This window comes from Chroicocephalus ridibundus, chromosome 20 (genome assembly GCF_963924245.1).
Source record: "Chroicocephalus ridibundus chromosome 20, bChrRid1.1, whole genome shotgun sequence".
NCBI classification, from domain to species: Eukaryota; Metazoa; Chordata; class Aves; order Charadriiformes; family Laridae; genus Chroicocephalus; species Chroicocephalus ridibundus.
In genome coordinates this window covers 765,614-788,586 of record NC_086303.1, presented here as the reverse complement: position 1 = coordinate 788,586, position 22,973 = coordinate 765,614, and the positions used below count along the sequence as shown (strand labels likewise).

At 41.8% G+C, this 22,973-nt stretch overlaps 1 protein-coding gene across 1 annotated transcript in view; it reads right to left on the bottom strand.

Annotated features, from left to right (window-relative positions):
* The window catches only part of IPO9 (importin 9), a 41,157-nt gene that overhangs the window by 12,208 nt on the left and 5,976 nt on the right, over positions 1–22,973 (bottom strand). The window contains exons 2-16 of the mRNA XM_063356453.1: positions 18,412–18,473; positions 17,898–17,984; positions 16,726–16,927; positions 16,198–16,286; positions 15,827–15,913; positions 13,928–14,047; positions 9,027–9,127; positions 7,523–7,581; positions 6,866–7,017; positions 5,673–5,771; positions 5,427–5,533; positions 4,410–4,549; positions 1,959–2,118; positions 783–1,009; positions 421–569 (exon numbers count right to left, since the gene is read on the bottom strand). Of these exons, the coding sequence (XP_063212523.1) occupies positions 421–569; positions 783–1,009; positions 1,959–2,118; positions 4,410–4,549; positions 5,427–5,533; positions 5,673–5,771; positions 6,866–7,017; positions 7,523–7,581; positions 9,027–9,127; positions 13,928–14,047; positions 15,827–15,913; positions 16,198–16,286; positions 16,726–16,786 (1,551 nt within the window). The 5' untranslated portion in view covers positions 16,787–16,927; positions 17,898–17,984; positions 18,412–18,473. The remainder of the gene's footprint in view (positions 1–420; positions 570–782; positions 1,010–1,958; positions 2,119–4,409; positions 4,550–5,426; positions 5,534–5,672; positions 5,772–6,865; positions 7,018–7,522; positions 7,582–9,026; positions 9,128–13,927; positions 14,048–15,826; positions 15,914–16,197; positions 16,287–16,725; positions 16,928–17,897; positions 17,985–18,411; positions 18,474–22,973) is intronic.

Sequence of the window (22,973 nt, the reverse complement as noted above, 5' to 3'; positions counted from 1 at the left end):
TGACTTTTTATAGAAAGGATAAACCTGTATAATTTATCTCCAGCAATTTATACATATGTGACATACAAAGCAGAAAAAGCCTTAGAGAAAAGTGCAAGGACTAGTCACATACCCTGCTGGAGAATATTCCACCAAAAAGAGGAGACTCTTACTGGTGAAAGATTGCTATGTCAAAGCAAAACAACTAAGGATACACTGCAGAGCCTGAAGAAGGCCAGAGGGGCAGTTAAATTTAACTTTGGAAGCATGTGCCCCCCACACGCAGTTTGCCTCCTCTCCACAGAGAAACTTCTACCAATGATCGAAGTCATTGTTCCATTGTTTAAAAACAACGTTCTATTCTTTGCAGACCAGCCGTCCTATACATTAAAGAACAGGGAATCATCTCCAGCTACGACCATGTACCACTGTAGCACTTACTGCACAAAGCCCTGCTGGGATCTTGTCAGCAGGGGCCTGCATGATGCTGACAAGAGTTGGTATTAGCCTCATCTGCATTGGACCCTGGCAGGCTTCTATCTGAGCTAGCTCCTTAAAGATATCTTGGGCAAGAGAAGCAACAACTGGATCTGGAGAGAGAAAGCACCATTTACTAAAACATACTAACAAACACATCTCAATTTTTGCTACCACGATTTTGAATAGGCAAAGCAGCAAGTTTCCCTTCTAGCTTTACCATTTAATGAATCGATGTTCATTCAAGTTATCATTTATTAAGTTTTCAGCAGCAGCATTCAGTAGCGAAACCAACCATACTTTGAGAAAGTAACTCGAATGCATACCATTACTGTACTTCAGAAATATCGCAATCGTGAAGGGGCAGATTTTGTTCTCCACACTTGCTGTAAATGCTGGGTCCACCGTACAGACAATGCACAGCGTCTCCATCACAAGGTTTAGGACCTCCGAACTGAACTGAGTTGCCAAGTGGATCAGTCCATCAAGGATGCTAGGAAGGAAAGGCTGCAACACGTGGGTGCTCTCGGAGATCTTCAGCTGGTCACAGTAGCTAGACAAGAAATTTGTGACATAAAAATACATATCGAATATATGAAAGTGATTTATAAGTTTAACACTAGACGACATATAAGGGGTTATGTCACCCCACCTATTCTTCTTCCTTAATTTCACTCCTCTAGGACTTCTCCCCACCAGTCTACTATTATTCCTTGATGGCAGCTATCGTTCCTCCTCATTTCACCCACAATGGTTCGCAGAAGCAGAGTTGATCCAAGTGATGTTAAAAGCTTCCACCACATTTTAGACAGAATTCTCTCTTAAGAACTGCCCATCGATGGAGAAAATAATCCTTGAGGGAAAAAATAGTCTGAGAGAGAGACTCGCTGCTTACGATGTCTTTAATCACTATGTTCTAAAAGTGAGCTAGGGAAGAAAAAAACAATTTCAGGAAAAGCTAAGTTTAAGTCTCTGCCTTTATTATCATTTCAGAACAAACATAAGACCAAGGTGATTCTGGGGGGGTGGAGAAGAGTAGTTGTTTTGCATGTTTTTTGTGGGTGTGTTTATTTCACATTAGGATCAATACAGCAGGATCTTCTTGCAACTTATTTACAAAAACACGATGCCAACACCCACCCACCCCACCCCAAAACATTCCTTATTGCTGTGATTTGTTCCACAAGCCGGAATTATGTCCTTCAGCCACCTTTGTGACTTAATAGGAGTAATCCTGGTTTCATTTTTACGCTTTCCATCACTACCTAGTTCTGCTTCTCTTTGGGACTGTATCAATTATAACACTTTATTGTAGCCAACCTTGAACCTCAATTTCATATTCCTCATTAGAGTTCATCTATTTTGAACCTGTTTGCTTACAGTTTTTAACTTGACATCTATTTTATTCAAAGCAAATACTATACAGTCTATACAGACAGTTTTGTAAGTGTAATTTATACCACTCACACCTGGAGCTTTGGAGTATCTTAGGGTTTACTTACCCCCAGATAGCTCTGACTGCAGAGATTCGGACAGAAGGAGGTTGGGTTTCATGCAGACCACTGACAGTAGCCTGCAAGAACTGCTGGATTAGTTCTGGAGACATAGCCACTGTAAAACGGCTGGCGGCCCACAGAGCACGACCCAGGAGAAAAGGAGACACTGAAACAAAACAAAAAACCCCAGGGGTTTTAGAGTGCGCCTTATGAGTTTGAAATTACAGCTGCTTCCATCCATTATTCCAAAATTTTGTCATCCCTGTAGTAAAACGGTAAGATCGGTATGCAGGCATACAAGGAATTTTTACCGATGGGCAGAATCTAGTTTATTTTCTTAGGTATTTCAAAAAATATTTTCTCATTCCTTTAAAACAAACTTCTTCCCTCAACTAGTTACACTTGAATTTGTTCATCGATACAGCAATACATGCTTTAGTGATCATCAGAACAAAAGGAAAGGAACAGAATGAAGCCTTTTTCAGTAATTCCTATTCTTCTAACTCAATGTTCTGTCCCCAACAGCAGCAAATCGCAGAAGCTTAGGGGGAAGAATTAGAGAAACAGCACCTATACAGGGATCTTCTGCAGATTACTTTTCTGCTTTCCAGCCATCACCTTGTAATTACAGAAGATAAGGTTCAACCGCACCAGACAGACAGTGACTACTCGTTATCTACTCACCTGTTTACACTTCTCAAGGTATGAGGTATCTTTATGGCACTTAACCCTTCTGCCTTTTCAGGCTAAAAGTATCCTTATCTATTTAGGCTATCCTCAAACAGATAATGCTCTTTATCTCTCAGCACCTTTACTGCCATTATTTATACTCCTGCAAGTATTAATTTTAAGATGAGGACATAAAAAACTCCATGCAAGCTGTATAGCAAGAGAACAAGCTTTGTGTTTTAGCAAGTATCATAAAAAGCAAGATACCTTTGTCTTATTACCATTACTGAGCATTAAATGGACATCCTTTGAGAACTATCTATATAATGACTCCAGGAGCTCTTTCTAGAGCACAATAGCATTTACAGCCCAATACCACATATGTAAATGCATGTAAATATATGTAAATAGCTGAGGTTGGGCGTGTTCATTTTGTGTGGGGTCTTTTTGTGTTTTTTTTTTTTTTTAAACACGCATTGCACACTATGCACTTTGCACACTACTACTTCATTCAAAATTAACTCAAAAAAAACCCCTTCTTTGTAATAGGCAATAGAAATGTTTCTTTGACGAAAGCATCCAGCAATTTTTTTTCTGCACTGACACAACTTAATGTGGACTCATCAACAATGCTCATATTGGCTTAAACATCTCAAATTTTAATTATTTCCAAGAGCTTTTGAGGTTTGACTTTTACTAACTCTTTGACTTTCTTGCACACTGATAGAATCATAGAATTGTTTAGGTTGGAAGGGACCTTTCAGATCATTGAGTCCAACCGTTAACCTAACACTGCCAAACCCACCACTAACCCGTGTCCCTCAGCACCACGTCTACCCGTCTTTTAAATACCTCCAGGGATGGCAATTCCACCACTTCCGTGGGCAGCCTGTTCAATGCTTGACAACCCTTTCGGTGTAGAAAATCCTCCTAATATCCGGTCTAAACCTCCCCTGGAACAACTTGAGGCCACTTCCTCTTGTCCTATCGCCTGTTCCTTGGGAGAAGAGACAGACTCCCACCTGGCTATCCCCTCCTTTCAGGGAGCTGTGGAGAGCGAGAAGGTCTCCCCTCAGCCTTCTTTTCTCCAGACTGAACAACCCCAGCTCCCTCAGATGCTCCTCGTAAGACTTGTGCTCCAGACCCTCACCAGCTCCACTGCCCTTCTCTGGACTCACTCCAGAATCTTAATGTCTTTCCTGTAGCGAGGGGCCCAAAACTGAACACGGTATTCGCGGTGGGACCTCACCAGTGCCGAGCACAGGGAGGATGCACGATAACACAGTAAGCAGAAGCCTGCAGAGTTCCCAATAACAGGATTCCACTCAGCTAAGAGTATTATTTGAACTCATGTGCTACAACTAGCATCAGCCTTAGTGCAAAAAAAAGCCGGGATGGTACGGTGCTGCAGGAATTCTGAAGCCTGTTAAACACTGCTGGTGCCTTTCCCAGAAGCAGATACAAGACAACAGAGCAGCTCTTTTCCAGCAAGTTCCCCAAGCAATGGTCCTTCCCTCTCCAAGCCCTACAGGCTCAAGCACCCAGCCAACACTAAGTTTCAACTGAAAGCATAGTGTCCCACCTTTAAAAGCCTTGTATTAGACCTGGTAGCACGCGTGAACTCACAAGATAAGATTTACACCCTTTCACATGCACAGTGTGGCACAACTGCATTTCACACCACCACACGCATACAGCAACCTGACACATCAGACACTTTCGTTTGTAAGAGATTTCCAAGGCCTAGCACTCAGCAGTAACTCTGAGTAATGCCAAGGCCCAACGTACCTGAAAGGTTGAGGTCTGCAAGAACAACATTTGTCAGGAAGCCATGCATATCAAAATGGATTCTACCATTCTTCACACTGTCTGTAATAATAGACTTCACAGAGCCCAGGGCCAGCATACAAGCTTCGTGTATTTTCCACCTGCAAAAGAATTCAGATGCCTTTAGATTTTTCCACCACCATTACCTCAATAAATAAATAAAAACTCTGAAGTGAAACCATTACAATTTTTTGGTCTATCTATTTTCTTGATCCCAAAGCAGAGAATTTAAAAAGGCTCTGCAATAAATGAACATTCGCAAAACTCTGCAAGCTGGGGGCTTGGAAACTCACCCAGGATAGCAGCATTCTCCATTACTTTCTAAAATACCTGTTGAATAATTGTTGCTTCGTGAACCAATTTTGTTCCCATAATAAAAAAAAGAAATGAGACTTTTCTATGAAGGCTTCCATCTCCAGCTGTCCCTTGCTTGATTACTCTATGTGCAGAAGCACTGTGATACCCAGCCCATTAAAAGTCTAAATATGTCTTTTTTTGCATTAACGCATGTTAATTATGATAAAATAGGGTTACGGGCAAACACCACTTTTCCTTGGTTTTATTTGTGAAGCAAATAACCTACTTTAAAACTTACACAATTAAGGCAGACAAGGACTCCATGTCTGATTCCTCTGACGGTCAGTTGCTTCTCGCTATAGAGGGTGGCTACTCTGACACTAATATTCAAAATAAGCACAAACACTAAACTAATGAACTGTAAAACCAAGAGAGAAGAGTTATGGAACAGCAACCAGGTACTCTTGCAGTTGAGCTCTCTCCTCCTACCCCCAAGTAACATTAAAAATTGCAATCTGGCTCCAGAACTGCTGTACTACTTTTTCCTCTTTCTCAAATTTCATCCTTGTCCACCAGCAGCAATGTCACACAAAAAAAAGTAATTAAATTGTCCTGTACCCAACGCTGCAAAAGAACTTGCCATTTGTATCAGCGTCATTCCCTGGTGCCCCATCTCCTTACCAGTGCTCAGCGCCATTGTTTTTAGCCTGCTCAGCTTCTTGTAAATGCCTTGTAGCTGCTGCAGCCAAAGCAGTTGCACTCTCGTTCTGGAAATCAGCAGCCACAGCCTGTGCAGAAGGAAACGGTAACGCTTATTTGTATAGACTTTTCAAAGCTGGTCTTTTCTCCAAATGCCCTTCAAGAAGCTAGGTTTATTATCTGTTATTACTATTTTGGTTGCATCTTAATGTGGAACACATTTCATACCAGCAACAGATCCTGTGCAGCAATCCTCACTGTATAGGAAAAAGTATCATCATCTTCATCCTCCACAAACTGTTGTGGATTCGCAGTCCAAACTTTTATCTGAAACAGGAAGCAGACGAGAAGGATAGGGTGGATGAAGAATTCAGAACACCAAGGCTAAAAGGGAGCTTTTCTATTTCCGGTAATGTCAGTTTTGCAAAACGCAGAATTTCTCTCTGCCGTAAGAAGTTGCTGTTTTCGACTGACTTTTCTTATATTTTACTGGAGAAACCTTTGAAAAGAAGCAACCTTCTCTGTTCTGAGCTCATCTTGCTCTTCTGCTCCTCACTTGAGAGCAGAATTTGACAGAACTAATGACTGGCCTGGAATCAATGCTACACAGTGTTATTTACAGATGAGGAATGGGAGAAGCAGATGAATCTTTAACACAGTGCCTGTTTTTATGCATGCCTACCTAAACAAGAGAAAAAGATCGTGTCTGTCAGGCTTGGGAGGCCAGAAGCCACGTAGAATTTCAGTACAAATTATTTCACACTACTACTGCCTATCCCCTTCAGCATGATAATCCTCACATTCACAGCATAAGCCTTCATGAAGGAACGAAGGAAGAAAGCTTCAGAGTGTTGGGGCTGTTCAGCCTGGAGAGGAGGAGGCTCCGGGGAGACCTTACTGCAGCCTTTCAATGTATAAAGGGAGCTTACAAGAAAGATGGAGAGAAACTTTTTACCAGGCCCTGTTGTGACAGAACAAGGGGCAATGGTTTTAATCTGAAAGAAGGCAGATTTAGGTTAGATGTATGGAAGAAACTCTTCACTATGAGGGTGGTGAGACACTGGAATACGTTGCCCAGACAAGCTGTGTCTGCCCCATCATTGAAAGTGTTCAAGGTCAAGCTGGATGAGGCTTTGAGCAACCTGATCTAGTGAAAGATGTCCCTGCTCATGGCAGGGGGTTGGACTAGATGATCTTTGAAGGTCCCTTCCAACCCAAACTATCCTATGATTCTGTGATTTGCTGCCCACGTTACACCATTTAGGAACATTTGGATGCTATTGCCCTAACTCCTGGCACAGCAAAGTGACAGAACAGCCTACTAGATTACAGCAGCTTCCATGCACTGCAACTCTTCCTAGGACATTTGTTGTTTTAATCTCTCATCTCATTTGCTTCCTCCACAAGACAAACGTGCTCACCTGCTCCTCTGTGATCTGCATATAAAGGAGGATGTAATAGATCAGCTCTGGCAAAGCCTTCTTCACGGTGCTTTTAAATTTATTGTTTTCCAACAAGGCATGAACAAATTCAAATATGCTGAACACTAGGTTTTCAAAGCCCAATACTTCACCTGAACAAAGAAGTGGGGAAAAAACAAAAGTACATGACTGAATATGCTAACATACAGAAAGGTATAAATGGGTGTCAAATATAATTACAAACGGATAGCTTGTCTGACGAGATAATGTTTATTCTTACTCTTGGACTAGTAAGGGCAGCAGCCACCCCTGGAGGATGTCTGACTTCATCACTTTCTGCTCTCTTCCCACCTCACCACTCATGCCTCATTAAAAGTGATCAAGCTCAACCTAAAACCTGTTTGGTTTTCTTTTGTCCTATTATTTTTACCGCAAAATTGTTGCAGTCCTTGAGTCATTAGAAAACTCAAATTATGCAGCTTCATTGATCAACATCACACATAACTTGCAAAGAAGTGATGGACACTGTTCTAACACCATAACTGTACCTTTAAGCACAATCTCCTACGGTGTTTCAGTCTCTTCACAACAATAATACTAGGGAAGTCCATTCCTCCTCAAAAGGGAAGGCAAAAGTGCAGCTTAACAAGTTCTTACCATCAGAATCCACAGGGTCCTCCACCTCTTCTGTGTAATTTACTTCTGTTCTCACATAAGTGGATGGAGTTAAGTAAATAAGCATGTTTCTAAAGAACTACATCTATTTAGGAATTAATCTGTACCTATCTTAAATTTCATGATAACTACGAAAGTTTTCTTTCTTAAAAAAAAAAAATCTTTGACTTTATGCACAGTCCTGTATTTCAGGGAGAAGACAAGCCCCAGAGCTCCTGGTTTTGTCCATTCCCCCATTTCAAACATCACTTCCACAGACCACTTCCACACCACTTTAGTACATCATATAGGTCATTTGATTCATTTAAACCAAATCCTCCAAGGTAAACCAAAACTTCATTTACATTAAAACATTACAAGAACGGAATCACTCAGGCTCAACTCTTTCCAGGGAACAATGAGCCAATTCAATACTTCACTGCTGCCAAAGGGTGAGGAGCCACCCCATGTGCTACCTTAGGTTGGCCCTGCGCCTCGCCAGACCTCTCCACTGCCCCACACCCTGGGAAGTGGCAGAAAACTAACCTGGGGGTGGGAAGGAAGGAGCTTTGTTTGGGGATGGCTAATTGAAGGTCCAACAAACACCAGAGCAAACACAAGAGAAGGAAGGACAAGACTCTCTCCTTTTGCAAACAAAAACCTATTTTGTCAGCTCAGCTGCCAGCAGGACTGCAGCAGGAGTCAGGCCAGGAGAGGGAGAAATACACCATCAAAAATTTAACAAACAGCTCCTTGTATTTTAACAGGTGTCTAAAAAAATGCAAAAAGAACCAGCTGACCTTGAAACTAGACAGCCTCTACTTGCTCCAGGACTAAGGCTATGATTCTGTGCTTCTACTTCTATGGACTCCCTGACCATTTTCACTCTACAAGAGCCTATCACCCAATATACAGCGGGATTCTGAAACACGAGACTATGCAAGCAGCTTTGATATAAAAAGGTCTAGATCTAAGATCTCTAGGAAAACAGTCATTCTTATTAAATTAGGGAGGAAAAGCTCAGTCAACCCTTATGCTATTATCACACCACAGTGTGCAATTCTGGTGTTTATACTCAAAATTCAGAAAAAGCAACAAGAAGGCTCAGTATTCTACAATTACTGTCTTATTATAAAAGGCTAAAAAAGCAAGTTTCAGGTTAACAATATGGAAATATTTGACTTGTCAGTTTGCAAGTACTGGGAAAACTACCAACAGAACACCTCTAATGTGGCTGATCGTGAAGTAATGACTGTTATAAAATTCAAAAGGCAAATCAACTCCAGCAGCAAGTGTAACCAGCCATTAGTACTGCTGTAGCAAGGGATACTGTAGATTTTCCTTTACCTGAAGTCTTCACACCTACACCATAGATGCCTATATTCTGTCTGTTAATGGCGGACTACTCCATGTCCCGTGCTCTTCAGCTGTGTTCAGGTCACTACTGTGTACGAGACAGAGTTTGTCTTGTTCTATTCTGGTTAAAACCATTCACTACAAAGGATATAAGGCGGCACTTTCTGTAAGGGTATTCCAGACAATGGGCAGGATCTGCTGCATTGACGAAACCATGTGCTTTGGATAGTTTTTCACAAGTGCTGTCACAGCCTGGAACAAAAAAGAATATCGATCAGAAGGAAAACCAAGAAAACCATGATCAAACACTCAAATCATGGTCTGCTGTTTCATTACAAATTGAGATAATCCAATGTTTTCTTGCCACTAAGGTCTCCTCCTCTCCCTCCTGACCAGGCAGTCCCCTCACTTGCATGAACTCTGACAAACAGGCCCCTCTTCATATTTGCTCTTTTGCAGGGAAAAAAAAAGGGATAACATGAGGTGTACAACCCTGGAAACGAAGACAATGCAATAATTTGATGGAAAGGTATAGACTCTGACCAGAAGCACATCACTGCGCAGCACTGTCTGGATACAATTACCACCTGGAAGCTATCTTGTCCCAGACAATGAACTCTAATATCAAGTAAAACCAGATCACAGCCTATTTCCCACACTCCTACACATGCAAACAATCTGTTTGCGCATGCAGGGAATAGTTGCAGATGGAAACACCCACCCAGATCAATTCTCTCATCCATTTCAGCTGCAGACACAGGCAGTTGTGCCAGTCCGACGCAGGGGCTGTTTTGGGAGCAGCTCAACAGCTCTACAGCACACTGTGCCTGGGGTTTCATGAAGCCAATTACCCTGATTTAGGGGAGTCCTTTCACTGATGCTTGCCAAGAAGCTTTTGGGATCCTCCAGAAGTCAGAGAACTCACTCCACCTAACAGACACTGTTCTCCCCCCACAGGGGCACAGCTCCAGTTATTTTATATTGGGTACAGAACAGCCCCTCAAACTGCCCGACTGGCAGCCTCTGCAAGACATACGGGTCTGAGTTTGCTTCGACTTATCCAATACTAAACTGAACAGTTTGTCCGGTTTGTTTGGTTGCAGCATTGGGTACATTAATAGAAATAAAAAAAGAATAATTAAACAGAATTATAATATCTGTATTGTGGCCACTGTGTCTGTCAAGAGTGGACAGACAGAAATAATCCAGATACGTAAGTTTGAGAACGAGTCTAGGAGGCAATAGAAGCATTACAGAAACAATCTGCTGACAAAAAACAGCCTCTGGAGGAAAAAAAAGAGTTTATGCAGGAGCTGGCAAAGAATCTGAACCTGATCTGCAGGACTGCTGCAAACTCAATGCCCTGACTATGGCCGCAGTAGCATCTAATGGGACTTGTTCCATATGCCACCACTTATGAACACCATGCAAGTTTTTCTAAGCTACACACCAAGACGCTCTTGCAGGAAGCACTGCTGGAGCGGTACAAGAGTTTTTCAGTTGAATAGCTCTGCAGTTCTAACAACAGAAGGCTGCATTTGCAAGTTCACCACTTTCCCACAGTGCAAGTCATTAAAAAAAAGAGCACTCTCTCCTGTCAAGTGTTGTATTTCAACCCCTGGCCTTTCATTCTGACAAATCCCACCGCTTGTTTGAGCTAGAAGAACTGCTTTACAGATCTCTTCCTCTGCCAACCCCCACATACTGCTCCACCACCTATTTAATCCTCCAAGAAAATCCTTATCCATCTCTCTTCAGAGCAAAGTCAAGCTGCTCCCCAAGAAGGACATTTAATGGCCAAGCCAGGTGACAACCAACCGTACCCGCACTTGCAGCCTGAGTCACCGCACAGACACACCGAAATCACCACTGGGGGAGTGACACAACAGCTCCTGAGTCCGTTCCAGCTATTGCAGAAGCAACCATCCAACCACATCTCCACTAGTTGCTCAGCATCTGCTTATACAGTCACTCTGTATTAAAGCCTTTTCTGGCTTCACATCCTTCTCTGTCTAAAGACACAAGTAGAAACCCCCAAATTTGTGGATAAAAATCTTAAGAAATATGCTAGCCATCAGCAGGAGAGCATGTTAAAGCTAAATGTTCAGTAACAGTGCAGCAGGTGCAGGTTATAAACTTTGCTCATAAACTCAGGAAATTTGATGCCAAGACACAGTTACCACCTTGTTTTTCATTGAAGTACAAAGAGTAGGAGTAATTATTTAGTAACTAATTATTTGTTCCCAAACCAAAAAAATATAAGCTTAACTTTTCTGACCCACCTAATATACAGGTGTCGAAAGAGCAGATTTTAAGCGTAAGTGAAGAAGCTCTACAGCAAGGTTATAAGATGCTTTAGGCTGTTGGTTAATTGGTGCTCTTATATAGCTACTGCATACTAAGTACATCGTATTTGTATTCCCTTGTTATGAAGTTTGCCTTAACCCTGTTACCTGTCATGTTTAATCATTCTGTTTCTCTCAAAACAATCGATAGTGGCACGTTCAACAACAATGTTGGAATTGGGATTCAAGAATCATTTGTTGCAGCTCATTCAGAGATATCAATTTAATTCATGCTAAACTATCAAACAACAAAACAATGAATTGCACTACTGGTATTTTGTTCTAGTCCTCATGGGTTTTTTTTGCTGTGGCCAAACCTGCCATCTCCTCCACGGGTTGTAGGCACTGACTTTCCTGCTGATAATTGCTTCTAAACTCCTAACTACACTCGGAAAGATTGGGGACAAATTAACAATCAGTGGTTTGCCATGATGTGATCCAACCTACTTACTTTCTTAAACAGGATAACTGTCCTAGAGGATCAGGCAGACGCGTACGCTTCAGTATTATTTGTTAAAGCTTTTGACGCTGTCCTGCATAAAGTTCTTATATGGAAAGCAAGACATTTTAGGTCAGGGCTGCCTCTGGTTTCCACCAAGAACTCCACAAACCTTGGAGTGCAAAGCTCTCAAGAGACAGGGAAGGAAAAAAAAAATCTTCCTGTCATTTGCTGCACAGCACTTCATTAAGGAAAAAAACATAGGACTCAGTTCGCATCTGGTTGAAAATGTACTACAAAAGAAAGTCTCAATTCCCTCCTCCATTGCATCAGCATTTCAAGGGGTTCCTGTAATGATCTCATCTGTAGAGCTGGCTTAACTAATCCCTTGAGGTCTCTTACTTCTGCATTACAATGACTATAAAATCCACTTTTCTGGAAGGGAAGGCAATTTACGGGTCTTTCACCCGAATCCCTTTTCCCTTAGAAAATTGGTATCATCAGCTCAGAAGCCCTAAGTGACAAAATCATGAATTGCCCTGAGTCAACAACCAGAAAACTCATCTCTCCACAAAAAGCCTCCTACAAACCACTTGCCAGCAGCAGATCTCCTAAATTTACTGTTTAAATCTATACTGATTTTCTGCTGCCATCAATGCCACCCAACATACAATGGTGTATTCAGACCGAAATCCTTTCTTGTATTGCACCCACCTAAGAGTGGCCAAAAGCAGATGCCCACGCACAATTAAGGAACAGAGCAAGAACATGATGACATTTCCTCAAATACTCTCCCAGCCTGTCACATCTTTCAAGAGACTACTGCCGTATATCAGTGCGGACATACAAGTACAAACAGCTCCAATTCCAGTAAGCGCTGTTACGTAAATAACAAAAAAGGCTACAGAATGCAGGAATGTAACAAGAACAGAAGAACTGGTCTATGGTTAGAGAGAAACTATCAATTACAACTGCTTTCCGTGTAGACTGAAAACTACTTCTACTCATTAAACATCCCAATGTATGTATCTGGAATCAGATTCAGCCATTCTTGAGCTGCAGCCTGTGCAAATCGAGATTACACCCTGCAGAGTATCCCAGAGCATCCCCTCCGTGTTAACATTCCTATGTATTACTGTCCCAGGAATCCAGTGCACAGCCAATGGAAGGCAAAAACCAGCAGGAGACACTCTCTCAACAAAACCTGCCAACATCCTACCCCAAACTCCCTTCCATTTGGTGCTGCACAGTAAGAAACAAGCTCCTGCTGTTTCCAGTGTACGATACCTGCAGCCCCTTACTGAGGCGTGACGGGACGCCACAACCAGGGTAGTGCTGCCTCTAACAGCACTGAGCAAACGAGTTCCACAACACAGAACTCAGTAGTTGCTAGTTTGTATAATACAACAGCATCCTCCCAGCATTTATTTTCATGGCTCCAGTACAAAGCTGGTCATTATGAAAAACTTTTGATGCTTGTCTTCAGTAACTCTTCTTTATTGTTTTCTTCAGGGAACGCAGCTGAATGGGCCTCAGCTGTCCATCTTCAGAAACCTGTACACTCTGACCCAAGTCTTGCTTACCCCAGCACGTGTGCAAGCAAATGAAAGATCTGGATTTGATTCTGCAACTTCTGCTTTTGAGCTTTCTTTTCTTTCCCATGTTGCAGGCAGCACATCCCAGAACTCCAGTGCTTTCCCAGCTGTTGAAGGATCTCCATACCTACACTGGCACTCTTGTCCCCACGCACTGAGCTACGTGCACATAGAGCTCTGCAATCCAATCTTCTTTCTCCAGGAAACCAGGAGAATACAAAGACTTTCCACCTCTCTTCTGCAGATATCATTTAGCATTAAAGAGCAGGCAAATTCTAGAAAAGCACCTGCACATAATAAGCTTTTAAAACTTCATTGCAGCAGAATTCTGCAGCATCTTTAGAAAAGACAGGTATTTAACTACTGAGCATGATGTTCAAACAAGATACATCTAAGATGTCTTCAACCAGTGAATGACAAGGACAGATGGTGTTATGAATCGATCCCTGTGGATCATTTTATGGACAGATCCCTATGGATCGCATCATAGGTATCTTCAGTACAGGCAGAACAATTTATTTCCATGTATGGTGCTGGGAGCCAAAACCCTTCACTATTCATAATATGAGCAATACTAGGAGAGGTGACATGCACTCAAGTTTCTCTGTTTTCCAGCACATCTGACAGTGTATTGTTACTCGATTCTTTATTTAATCAGTCTGAAGTGACTTACCTTTAAGACTTCCATCTTAAAGCCGCTGTCTGATGTAGGTCCATCGGGTATTTGTAGGGCCTGAACAAAGGCCTCTGTGAACTGCTGCACCACAGGAAAAATCAGGACTTTGGCTGCACCCTGGTTACAATCGATGCAAGCAGAAGTGAATACTAGGTACAGAACACTCACATCTGACAAGTAAAGCACTAGAAACAATAGAAATTGTGCTCTCCTGCTACAAAACTGAAGTAAGACTCATGGCAACTAGAAAACAGTGCAAAGTCACATGAAATACTTCTTTCAGACACCACTTTGGCTCTCTCCTTATGCTGGGAACTAAGCTCAGCTGAATCCCACCCTTCAAAACTGTGCAGCAGAGACAGCTACAAAACACACACCTACAACTAATCACTTCAGCCTGTAAAGAGAGATCCAGATGATCCAGTCTGGAGAGTCTCCGGAGTAGCACACATCCTCCTGAAGAGGCACTTTCATTTGATTAGATGAATCATGCCCTGCATCCTACCACCCTCCCCCCTCCTCCTCAGGCTATAAAAGAAACCCGGGGTGACTACATCCCACACCAGCAATTAGACTGAGCCCTGCGGGTGACATTTATCTCCCTCCTGGGCCACCCTCCCCCAAACCAAACAAGCTCTTTGTGAGCCCAGTATCAACAACTGGCCTGAAGATTACCATCATTATTCTTCCCAGGAAAATGCAGTAATTATTTTTCCAGATGTCAAAGCACTCCATGAGCAGTACTTGTCACAGCAAGTAATACCGGATAAAAATAATTTTGTGGCGAATATTTCTCATAACTCCATAGCTAAGACAACAAAGTCATATGTTTAAATCAACTATGAAATAACACCTTAGCAATTTATAAAACGATTGCCTCTTTTTGTTTGGTTGGGTTTTTTTTTGGTTTTTATTTTTTTTGTTGTTGTTTTTTTTTTTTTAGGCCAATTTCAATAGAAAAAGTTTTGTATACAACGTAAAGGACACTTTCAGCCCTCCTCCAGAATAAGGCAGTGGGGAGCTACCACAATCTTTTGGATACTGGTACCAGCCGCGTAATATTATTGCATAAGTAACCTTGTCAGTGCAGAGTAGATATGGTGTAATTATCAGGACTTCCCAAAAGCCTGCGCTGAATTGCGCCCTGTGCAAACAGGGAGGAAACAGCAGATATAGCCACTCAGCAACAACCAGCCACTGGACTGAGAGTCACCCTTTCTTGTCTTCACCCCAAAAAAAGTTAAAAGGAACAATTTATAGTCTGGGGAGTGCTGGGAAACCAACTTGGCAAAGGCCATATAAGATGCAGATGTGCGCAGTGCTGGACAGGAGACTCATGTGTATAAAGCTGCTTAACTCCATAGTGTTTCTTTCTTAACAGCTATTCTTTTAACATTTGGTTTGGTTTCCACCACCCCTTTAGGAACAAAAGGCTAACATGCACACTAAAGCAACTGACGAAGTTCCTGGAGCTTATAACCAATGCCTCGCCCAAGGGCCAGAAAAATGCCCACCGTAACCCAGATGGCCAAGGCCTGGCAGTTTATCAGGACACATGGTTCACCTGGACACTGGAAGCCACAACAGTGTATCATTCCTTTGTTTGGAAATCCCTATCTCCTCCCCATGCCGACTGGCCTTTCTCTGAGCCGTTCCAGGCACATCTGTTGGTAAGTTGCAAGTTAAACTTAATTATGGAAACCAAATCACAGTATCAAGGCCTGCATGTAAAGGAGGGAGTTACCCACTTTACATGTCTTAAATTACACCCTCTTCCCCAGAATTACAGGTGACAGAATATATAATTCTCCAACGTTTCATTTTCATATTAATGATTATTTAGAACGCTGCTCGGTTTGAATTCAATATACGTTGTACAGGAAGTTAAACTCTTGCCTTTTCCAACTCCTCCATATTACAGATCATATGGGCACACGTGGTAAATATCTCCACTGCACGCGACCTTGTGCGAATACCATACACCTAAAAAAAAGTTTAAACAATAGATCAGGAACACAAGATACTTATTTCCTTTACTTTTCTTTTAATTGTATGTATTTTTTGCTTTAACTTGATTCTCTTATTTTATCATTGGCTCCAACATTTCTGTTGAAACATAGCTGCCATCAAGTACCACATCATCAAGAAAATTCTTTAAGTCTAACTTATACTACAGTACAGCTTAATCATTAAATCTGGAGTTTCTCTGCTCCAAGAAACATTCCCACTAATGCCATTCAGTATCAACTTAACAGTGAAGATCATACCTCCGCCATTGTGAAAATTTTGTACATCTCTGGAAGAATAACAGGAGCAACAAGTGGCATCTGTGTGTCTGTCACTTCCCGGGTAAATTCTAGGAAGCGGAAAAAGAAGGGAAGTTCTTATAAGAAAACAAATTTGTAGGCAACAGCAACAACAGAATCTTTGGGAAACATTAAGCATACGGGAAACAGGTTGATTCGTACTTGACTAGACCACTGTCATCTGGCCTAGCCATGGCAATCCTTGAAGGCAAGCAGAAAAATACCATGCTAAAAACTGCAGGTATCTGGAAAACAGGGTGTTACAATTAAAGTTCCTTCTGAGCTATACACCTGTAGCACAGAACCTTCCCCCTCAGCTTTCATGACATCTACTGATCGTGCAATTCAACCGACTTGCATCACGCCCAGAAGAGAAGCAGGAAATTCCAATTTCTTCAATTTAGAGTGAAAAGCGATAGGATACTAAGGTAAGGAAAAGCCTAAACCACTTCCTACATCAGCCTTGCCAAAGCTCTCGCATACACATACCTGTAAGCACTCTCATGGCTCCATGCACTGCATTCACATCTCCACTAACCAGCATCTCCATCAAGAGATTGAAGAGCTCGGGCCAGGCTTCAGGCCAGTCCCAGTGGGCTATAGCTGAAACTGCATAAGCCACGCTCGAGCGCACTTTGCTGATCGACTCTCTCAGCCCATTGGGTAGGAGCTCCCTAATAGCAACTTTTGCCTGTAGAGAATAACGTTATTTAGCAAAACAGATTCCCAGTCATGAAAGAATTTAATAAAATTTCTATAGCTATGACTGTATCCTGATATTGATTCAATATTGGTTTTACAAAATGAACACTCATGAGACAAACAAACCTTGCACACTACACCCCGTAATTCTTTTATGGAAAAGTGCACAGTGTGTTTTAACGTAGCACTCTTCTCACACAGAACACTCGGCCAAGCATACAATTAGCTTCCATCACAGCTGCAATTAGATAGGATGCGGATGTCTACATGGAAGACATCCAGCATTAGACAAGATAAATCCCAGCACCAGTGTCAGGGACTATGTTTGCTTTGGAAGATTTTAGTAAACAAGAACTAGTCACTCAACTGCGAAGGGATGGGAAAAAACAGCCAGCCCTTCTGGGGCATAATTCACAAGATCTATTTCAAGCAACTGTCTCTGGATGGGATGAATCATACCCTAGATGTGAAAGATGGTCCAGTCAACAGTCAAAGTGGCAAAGGGCTAGAATCTCCAGCCTTTTTAGCTGTTAGATACTCCTACTGAACAGATTTTTAGTGAAATCCATCAGACCTTTAAACTGAAATTTGTCATGGGAAAACAGCCTTTAAGTTCAAAGCTGAAAAACACAAGATTTAGCAGATCTCTGAAAAAGGACTGCCAGAATCAGTATTTGTAAAACTTACACAGCAGCTTTCTTCTAGTCTTGCTCTTAGAGCTGCAGAACTACTATGGCTGAACTTTTCAGCCTACAGAAATTAGCCCAAGCTTCTCAAGTCCTGTGTTGTTTTAAGCAACTGAAAACAGATTTTCGAAGTGGAAAACGGCAGAAAACCTTAACTGAAGCTATTAATCCTCATAATACACACGAGCACTGGCACTTTTAAAACCACATACAAAATTAATATTCTTGATGGATAAAGTGCCTCAAAGTAGACAACATGAAACCAAATCTTACCCTTTCTGTGGTCTCTGGAGGTCTAAACTTTTCTGACTGAGAACACCAGTGAGTTTCCACATACTGTTTCAAAATGACAGACGCTAGCTGCATTAGAAGAGAGGTCAAGAATCAGTAAAAAAATCTTGCAACCACAGCAAGTGTCACCCCTGACCCATTTGCTCAGCCTCCCGTCCCACCATGCTGCTTCTAGAGGGGCAACAGGGCTTGCCAAAAATGCAAAAAATCTCTGCAAAACGGACAGAGAAAAGCTACCGCAGTACAAAGATGAACGGATGGCCATCCATTGAGCAATGGATGCAATGCATTGAGTAAAAAGCACTATTTTCAAAAAGGTAAGTATATAACACCTGAATAATGTTGGAAGAGAAAATAATGACTCTAGAGAACTGTAAAAGAAAACAGAGAAGCAGTAATAGAAAGCTACCTCCAATTTTTCACCTGGAAACATGAGTCTTTTAAAGAACAAGGAAACAACCATCAAAATTCTTTCTACAGTTCCAGGCATACTCACCTGACGGATGGCCAGAGCTCCCTGGGGATCTACAGTCAGTTCTGCTAAATGAACACCAAATTCTGCAAGAAAAAAAAGTCGGTATCATAACTTTTATTCCCACACAGCAAAACTCATCAAGATTTTTGGAGAAAGACATCATACCAATTCAATGACTCATATGTGGGAAGGAGAAGACAATTCCAAAGCGTAGTTACTCAAATGAATCATGAGCATTAATTCTCCCTTATGCTCTCTGCACAAACTTCATTTATTTTCTCAGCATCTTATTTTTCTCTCGTGGGCAAAAAATTTTGCAACACAGGTTAAAAACAAGCAAATGGTCTACAACTTGGAAAAAAAAATAAATCTTATCTACAGTGTAACATCATTAGCAAAATTCCTACATGAGGGATGCGTGGATAAGATCCAGGATGGAGTAAGACAGAAGACTGTCAGCCAGCAGCTCCTTTTCAGACAACTCGGGTTCATCCAGAGAGTGATTTGGAAATATCACTTCAGCCATCCCAAAGCACACCCTAAGACCGCTCAGAACACACCAAGTGCCTTCCTGAGGCAAACCCTGCCCGAGCACACTGGCACCAGGAACTGCTGTACAATCATCCAGGCTGTGGGACCTCCTCCGTCAAAAAAATTGTCAAAAAAAGCAAGAGCTTCTTTTAGTTGCCAAGCAAATTCTGTAACGAAGGCAAAATTAAAATGCTTGTACCAATTCTGTTGATGACTGAGCACAGGAAATAAACACCAGGAAGAGCAGCTGTTATTGTATGGTAAATCCACATGCCTCAATAAATTTGCTTAAAATTGCAACTTTAAGTTCCAGGTAGCTGATAACTGTACTAAATACTTCATTTAATTTCTCTTGTCTGCTAAAAAAATGCATTTGTGAGGTTTCAGATCTAGCAACTGTGGAGCAGAAGGTATGCCCTGAGGTCCTGCCAGCACAGCCTGGCTTCCCTGGACAGGTCAAACATGCTGACAGCATCCCTGACAAAAACGTCTTGAAAATTCTTCTCAAAAAAGAGTTCTGCAACTTTCTTTAGCAGCATATTTGAGCACTTCACAGATGTGGTTATCTGAGTTTCTCCTAATATCCACCTCACTTGTAAGAGGCTTTTCTGGGTTGGGAGATAATTGCCTCTCACTTTCCCATGCTTACACTGAACGTGCCCAGTTCCTTCAACCTTTCTTCACTGATCATGCATTTTTAAAAAAAGGAAAAAAAAACAACCCTTATCCAAGCTGTAAAAGCAGGGAGCCTCATTCTGAGAAGTACTTAACGTAATACTCTTCTTAACTGTAGTAGTAATTATTATCCTAGCTGTCTGCAATATTCCAGACTTGAGTATGGTATCGCATTTCAGACACATTTTTAAAGGGTATAAATGAACTAAGAAGCCAGAATAAATGCAATGGCTTCACACAGCTGCAATTCACTACTGTGAGTATTTTGCAACCTTTAAATCTGTTTGCATTTATGCATTTGATTTTCTGCCCTTTTCATATGGTACTCTGCACTTATTTACAATATTTTGTTTCAATGACTTTAGGCCATCTCTACAATTTTTCAACATCTTTTTAATTCTGCTCTCCAAGCAGACTGCAGTGCCACAGTTGGTAAACCAGAGGTGTACTCACTACTGCAGCAACCAAAAGCTCTGTCTTAAAAGCCCCTTGGGTTTGACTATTAGCCACTGACTATGCACAGGTTTTCAGCCCACTGTGCATCTTAAACATATTACAAACCTGTGTTCTTCTTAACTGATGACTACGGTGGCAAATTCATATCAGGAATCCTACTGAACTCAGATCATTCATACCCAGCGCTTCCGTGTTTAAGCAATTAGCCAGCTCTCCCGTCAAACAAAAATTACATGGATTTATTGAGAACAGATCATACAAAACAATATTAGATGTGTAGCATCTATTTATCCTATTATATAACCACCACTGGCAAGCTCCTTAATGAGCTGGTCCAAGAATCCTTCCAGGGACTGAAATTACACTTTCACTGTACAGCTCACTGCCTCCTCTTTTCTCAAAGAATTGGTTTATTATTGTTTTTTTCCCAATTGGCTAGGAACTTTCTATCTTTATCATGGGTAACTGCAGGTCAACTGCATCTCTTGATAAGCAGTTCCTCCACTTCTATTTTGTGGATTTGAGATATCAGAAACATCAAGTCTTCTTCCCAAGATAACGTCGGTAAAACCAAAATATTAGAAACTTTTAAGGAAGAGCCTGGCACAGGGAACATTTAGCAAACACATTTCCTCCCAGCTCTGCTTTTCATCTCCATTAACCTCAATATCGGTGAAATCCAACTCTCCTCCTCACAACCAAGGTTCATCTACCACATAACCAGTTTATGGAACCTCTTTCACCCCCAACTTTTTGGAGAAATTAAGCCAGACCAAACTAAAAAATAGTATAAGCAAGCAAGGAGGAATACACAAGTGGGACTTTGTACTGAATCACTGCACTTCACATCCTGCCTTGTTGAAGTGGGACAGCACCGACTGACTCCAGCTCAATATGTCCTTACAGAGATGGTTCAGGAGCTGCTACAGGTCCCTTTTAGTTGTCTGAACAGGGAGACAATTGTCTAAGATAGGCAGTGGTGGGGCAAGAGGCCATGGTAGCTGCTGCAGCCAACCCAGGTGAATCCACTGCCTCATGGCCACTGACAGTCAGTGGCATCAACAATCAATTTGCAGAGACCAGATCCTCACGACCACAGCAGCATCAGAAATCCAGTTCTCTTTACCCAACATCTACCCACCCCTTGTGCACCGCAGTCTCCAGCTACACAGGCGCAAGCAACGTTTTCCACGGGACTGGTTTTCAATAACATCATAAAGTAATTCATATTGAAAGGGACCTCAGGAGGTCACCCTGTCCAACCTCCTGCTCAAAGTAGGGTGAGCCATGAGGCCAAACCAGTGCAGAGCATGGAAGGCATCTGCAGACAAACTAGGATGAAACAGCAAGCAGGTACCTTGCTTGGCTATATATAGGTTGTTTTGGGTTGTTTTTTGCCTTTTTTTTTGGGGGGGGGGGGGGGGGTTTGGTTGTGGGTTTTTTGTGGTTTGTTTTTTTTTTTTTTTTTTTTTTACACTCTACAAATGTGCTCCTTTGAGGAATTTCTTCAGCATCCATCCTGATGCTCAACAACTACTCCAAAAACACTCCTTTTTTTCAGCACACCTCTGAAAACTACAGCTGTGTTTTCCTCATTTCTCAGCAAAGGACAGAAAGATTCAGGCCAGTCTTCTCCAGCATCCGTGATGGCTTCAGGTATCTCACTTGAAATGACTTCTTCACAACTTCTCACTACACTAAACGGGCCTGCAGCATTTCACATAATGGCATTTGCTGCTGTGAAAACCTTTCTTCCTGAAAGTCAGATATCATGTGTCCCAATGCGGCCATTTCTTGTTTCAATTTCCATGTTAAAAAGTCAGTTCAATGTTAAAATGTTAACTCCTGTTAAAAAATGAGCTCAATTTATCCATTCACAGGATTTCTACTCATTTCTGCCCATCATTGACTTTACTATGATTCACAATGATTCACATTACAGCCAGGAGACCACCATAGAACCACATATTGTGGTCATGTTTGTAAATTCTCCAGAATCCTTCCACAAAATACTCAGTTTTTACGGCATAAAATCATGTATTCAAGGAAGGTACCCAATGCAACACAGAAATCGCTCTCAAAGCCGTATATGCATTAAAACAGCTATGTCAGGAAGGAACTGACCATAAGCAAAAACATGCTGAACTGGTGATGCACAAGTGATACTACAAGCTTCGTGCTGTCATTGTACCTATTAGCTATTCTCCTGATACAAATCTGTATCACGAGATAGCAAACTATCATGAAAATACAATCACAGAATCAACGGAGTTTTAAAGCATCAAACTAAATGTGCTGAGCCACCTACTCTGGAAGAGAAGATACTGCAAGAACAGTTACAACACCCATAAGCCAATATCCAAATCTGAGACCACGTTCAAATCAAAGCACTGGCTGTCTCCCGCACAGGACTAGTCTCAAACAAGATGAACAAGAAACTTTGAAGAGGGTCAGCGTGCCCAGAGCGACACAAGTCAATTTGCCAAGGTCAGCACCATCTTCACAGCCACCTGCATATCCCAGCTTCTGGCAACAAACAACCTTGCAAAGAACTGAGCTGAAGGCGCCTCTTCATACACAAGATGTCACAACATAAGCCACGCTGAAGACAGCCTTATAAAATGCCTTTTCTACCCGCAAAAAGGGCAAATAGAAACCCATAACGTAGACAGGCAAAAGAGCCATTGAACAGCCTGGAGCCACCATCTATCACCACCACATTTCCAGAGCACAAGAGCCTTCCAGAGTTCAGAGACTTAATACTTTCAACCATTAAACGTCAAACTTGTTACCTAACCATGCAAGTGGATAGCGGTATTTTTCAACCATATAAGAAGTTGGCATTAAAGCTCTTTATCAGCATAATTTAGAGGAATGTGTTACAGACACTGCTCCTCTTCGTAAGGTTGAAGTATGATCTC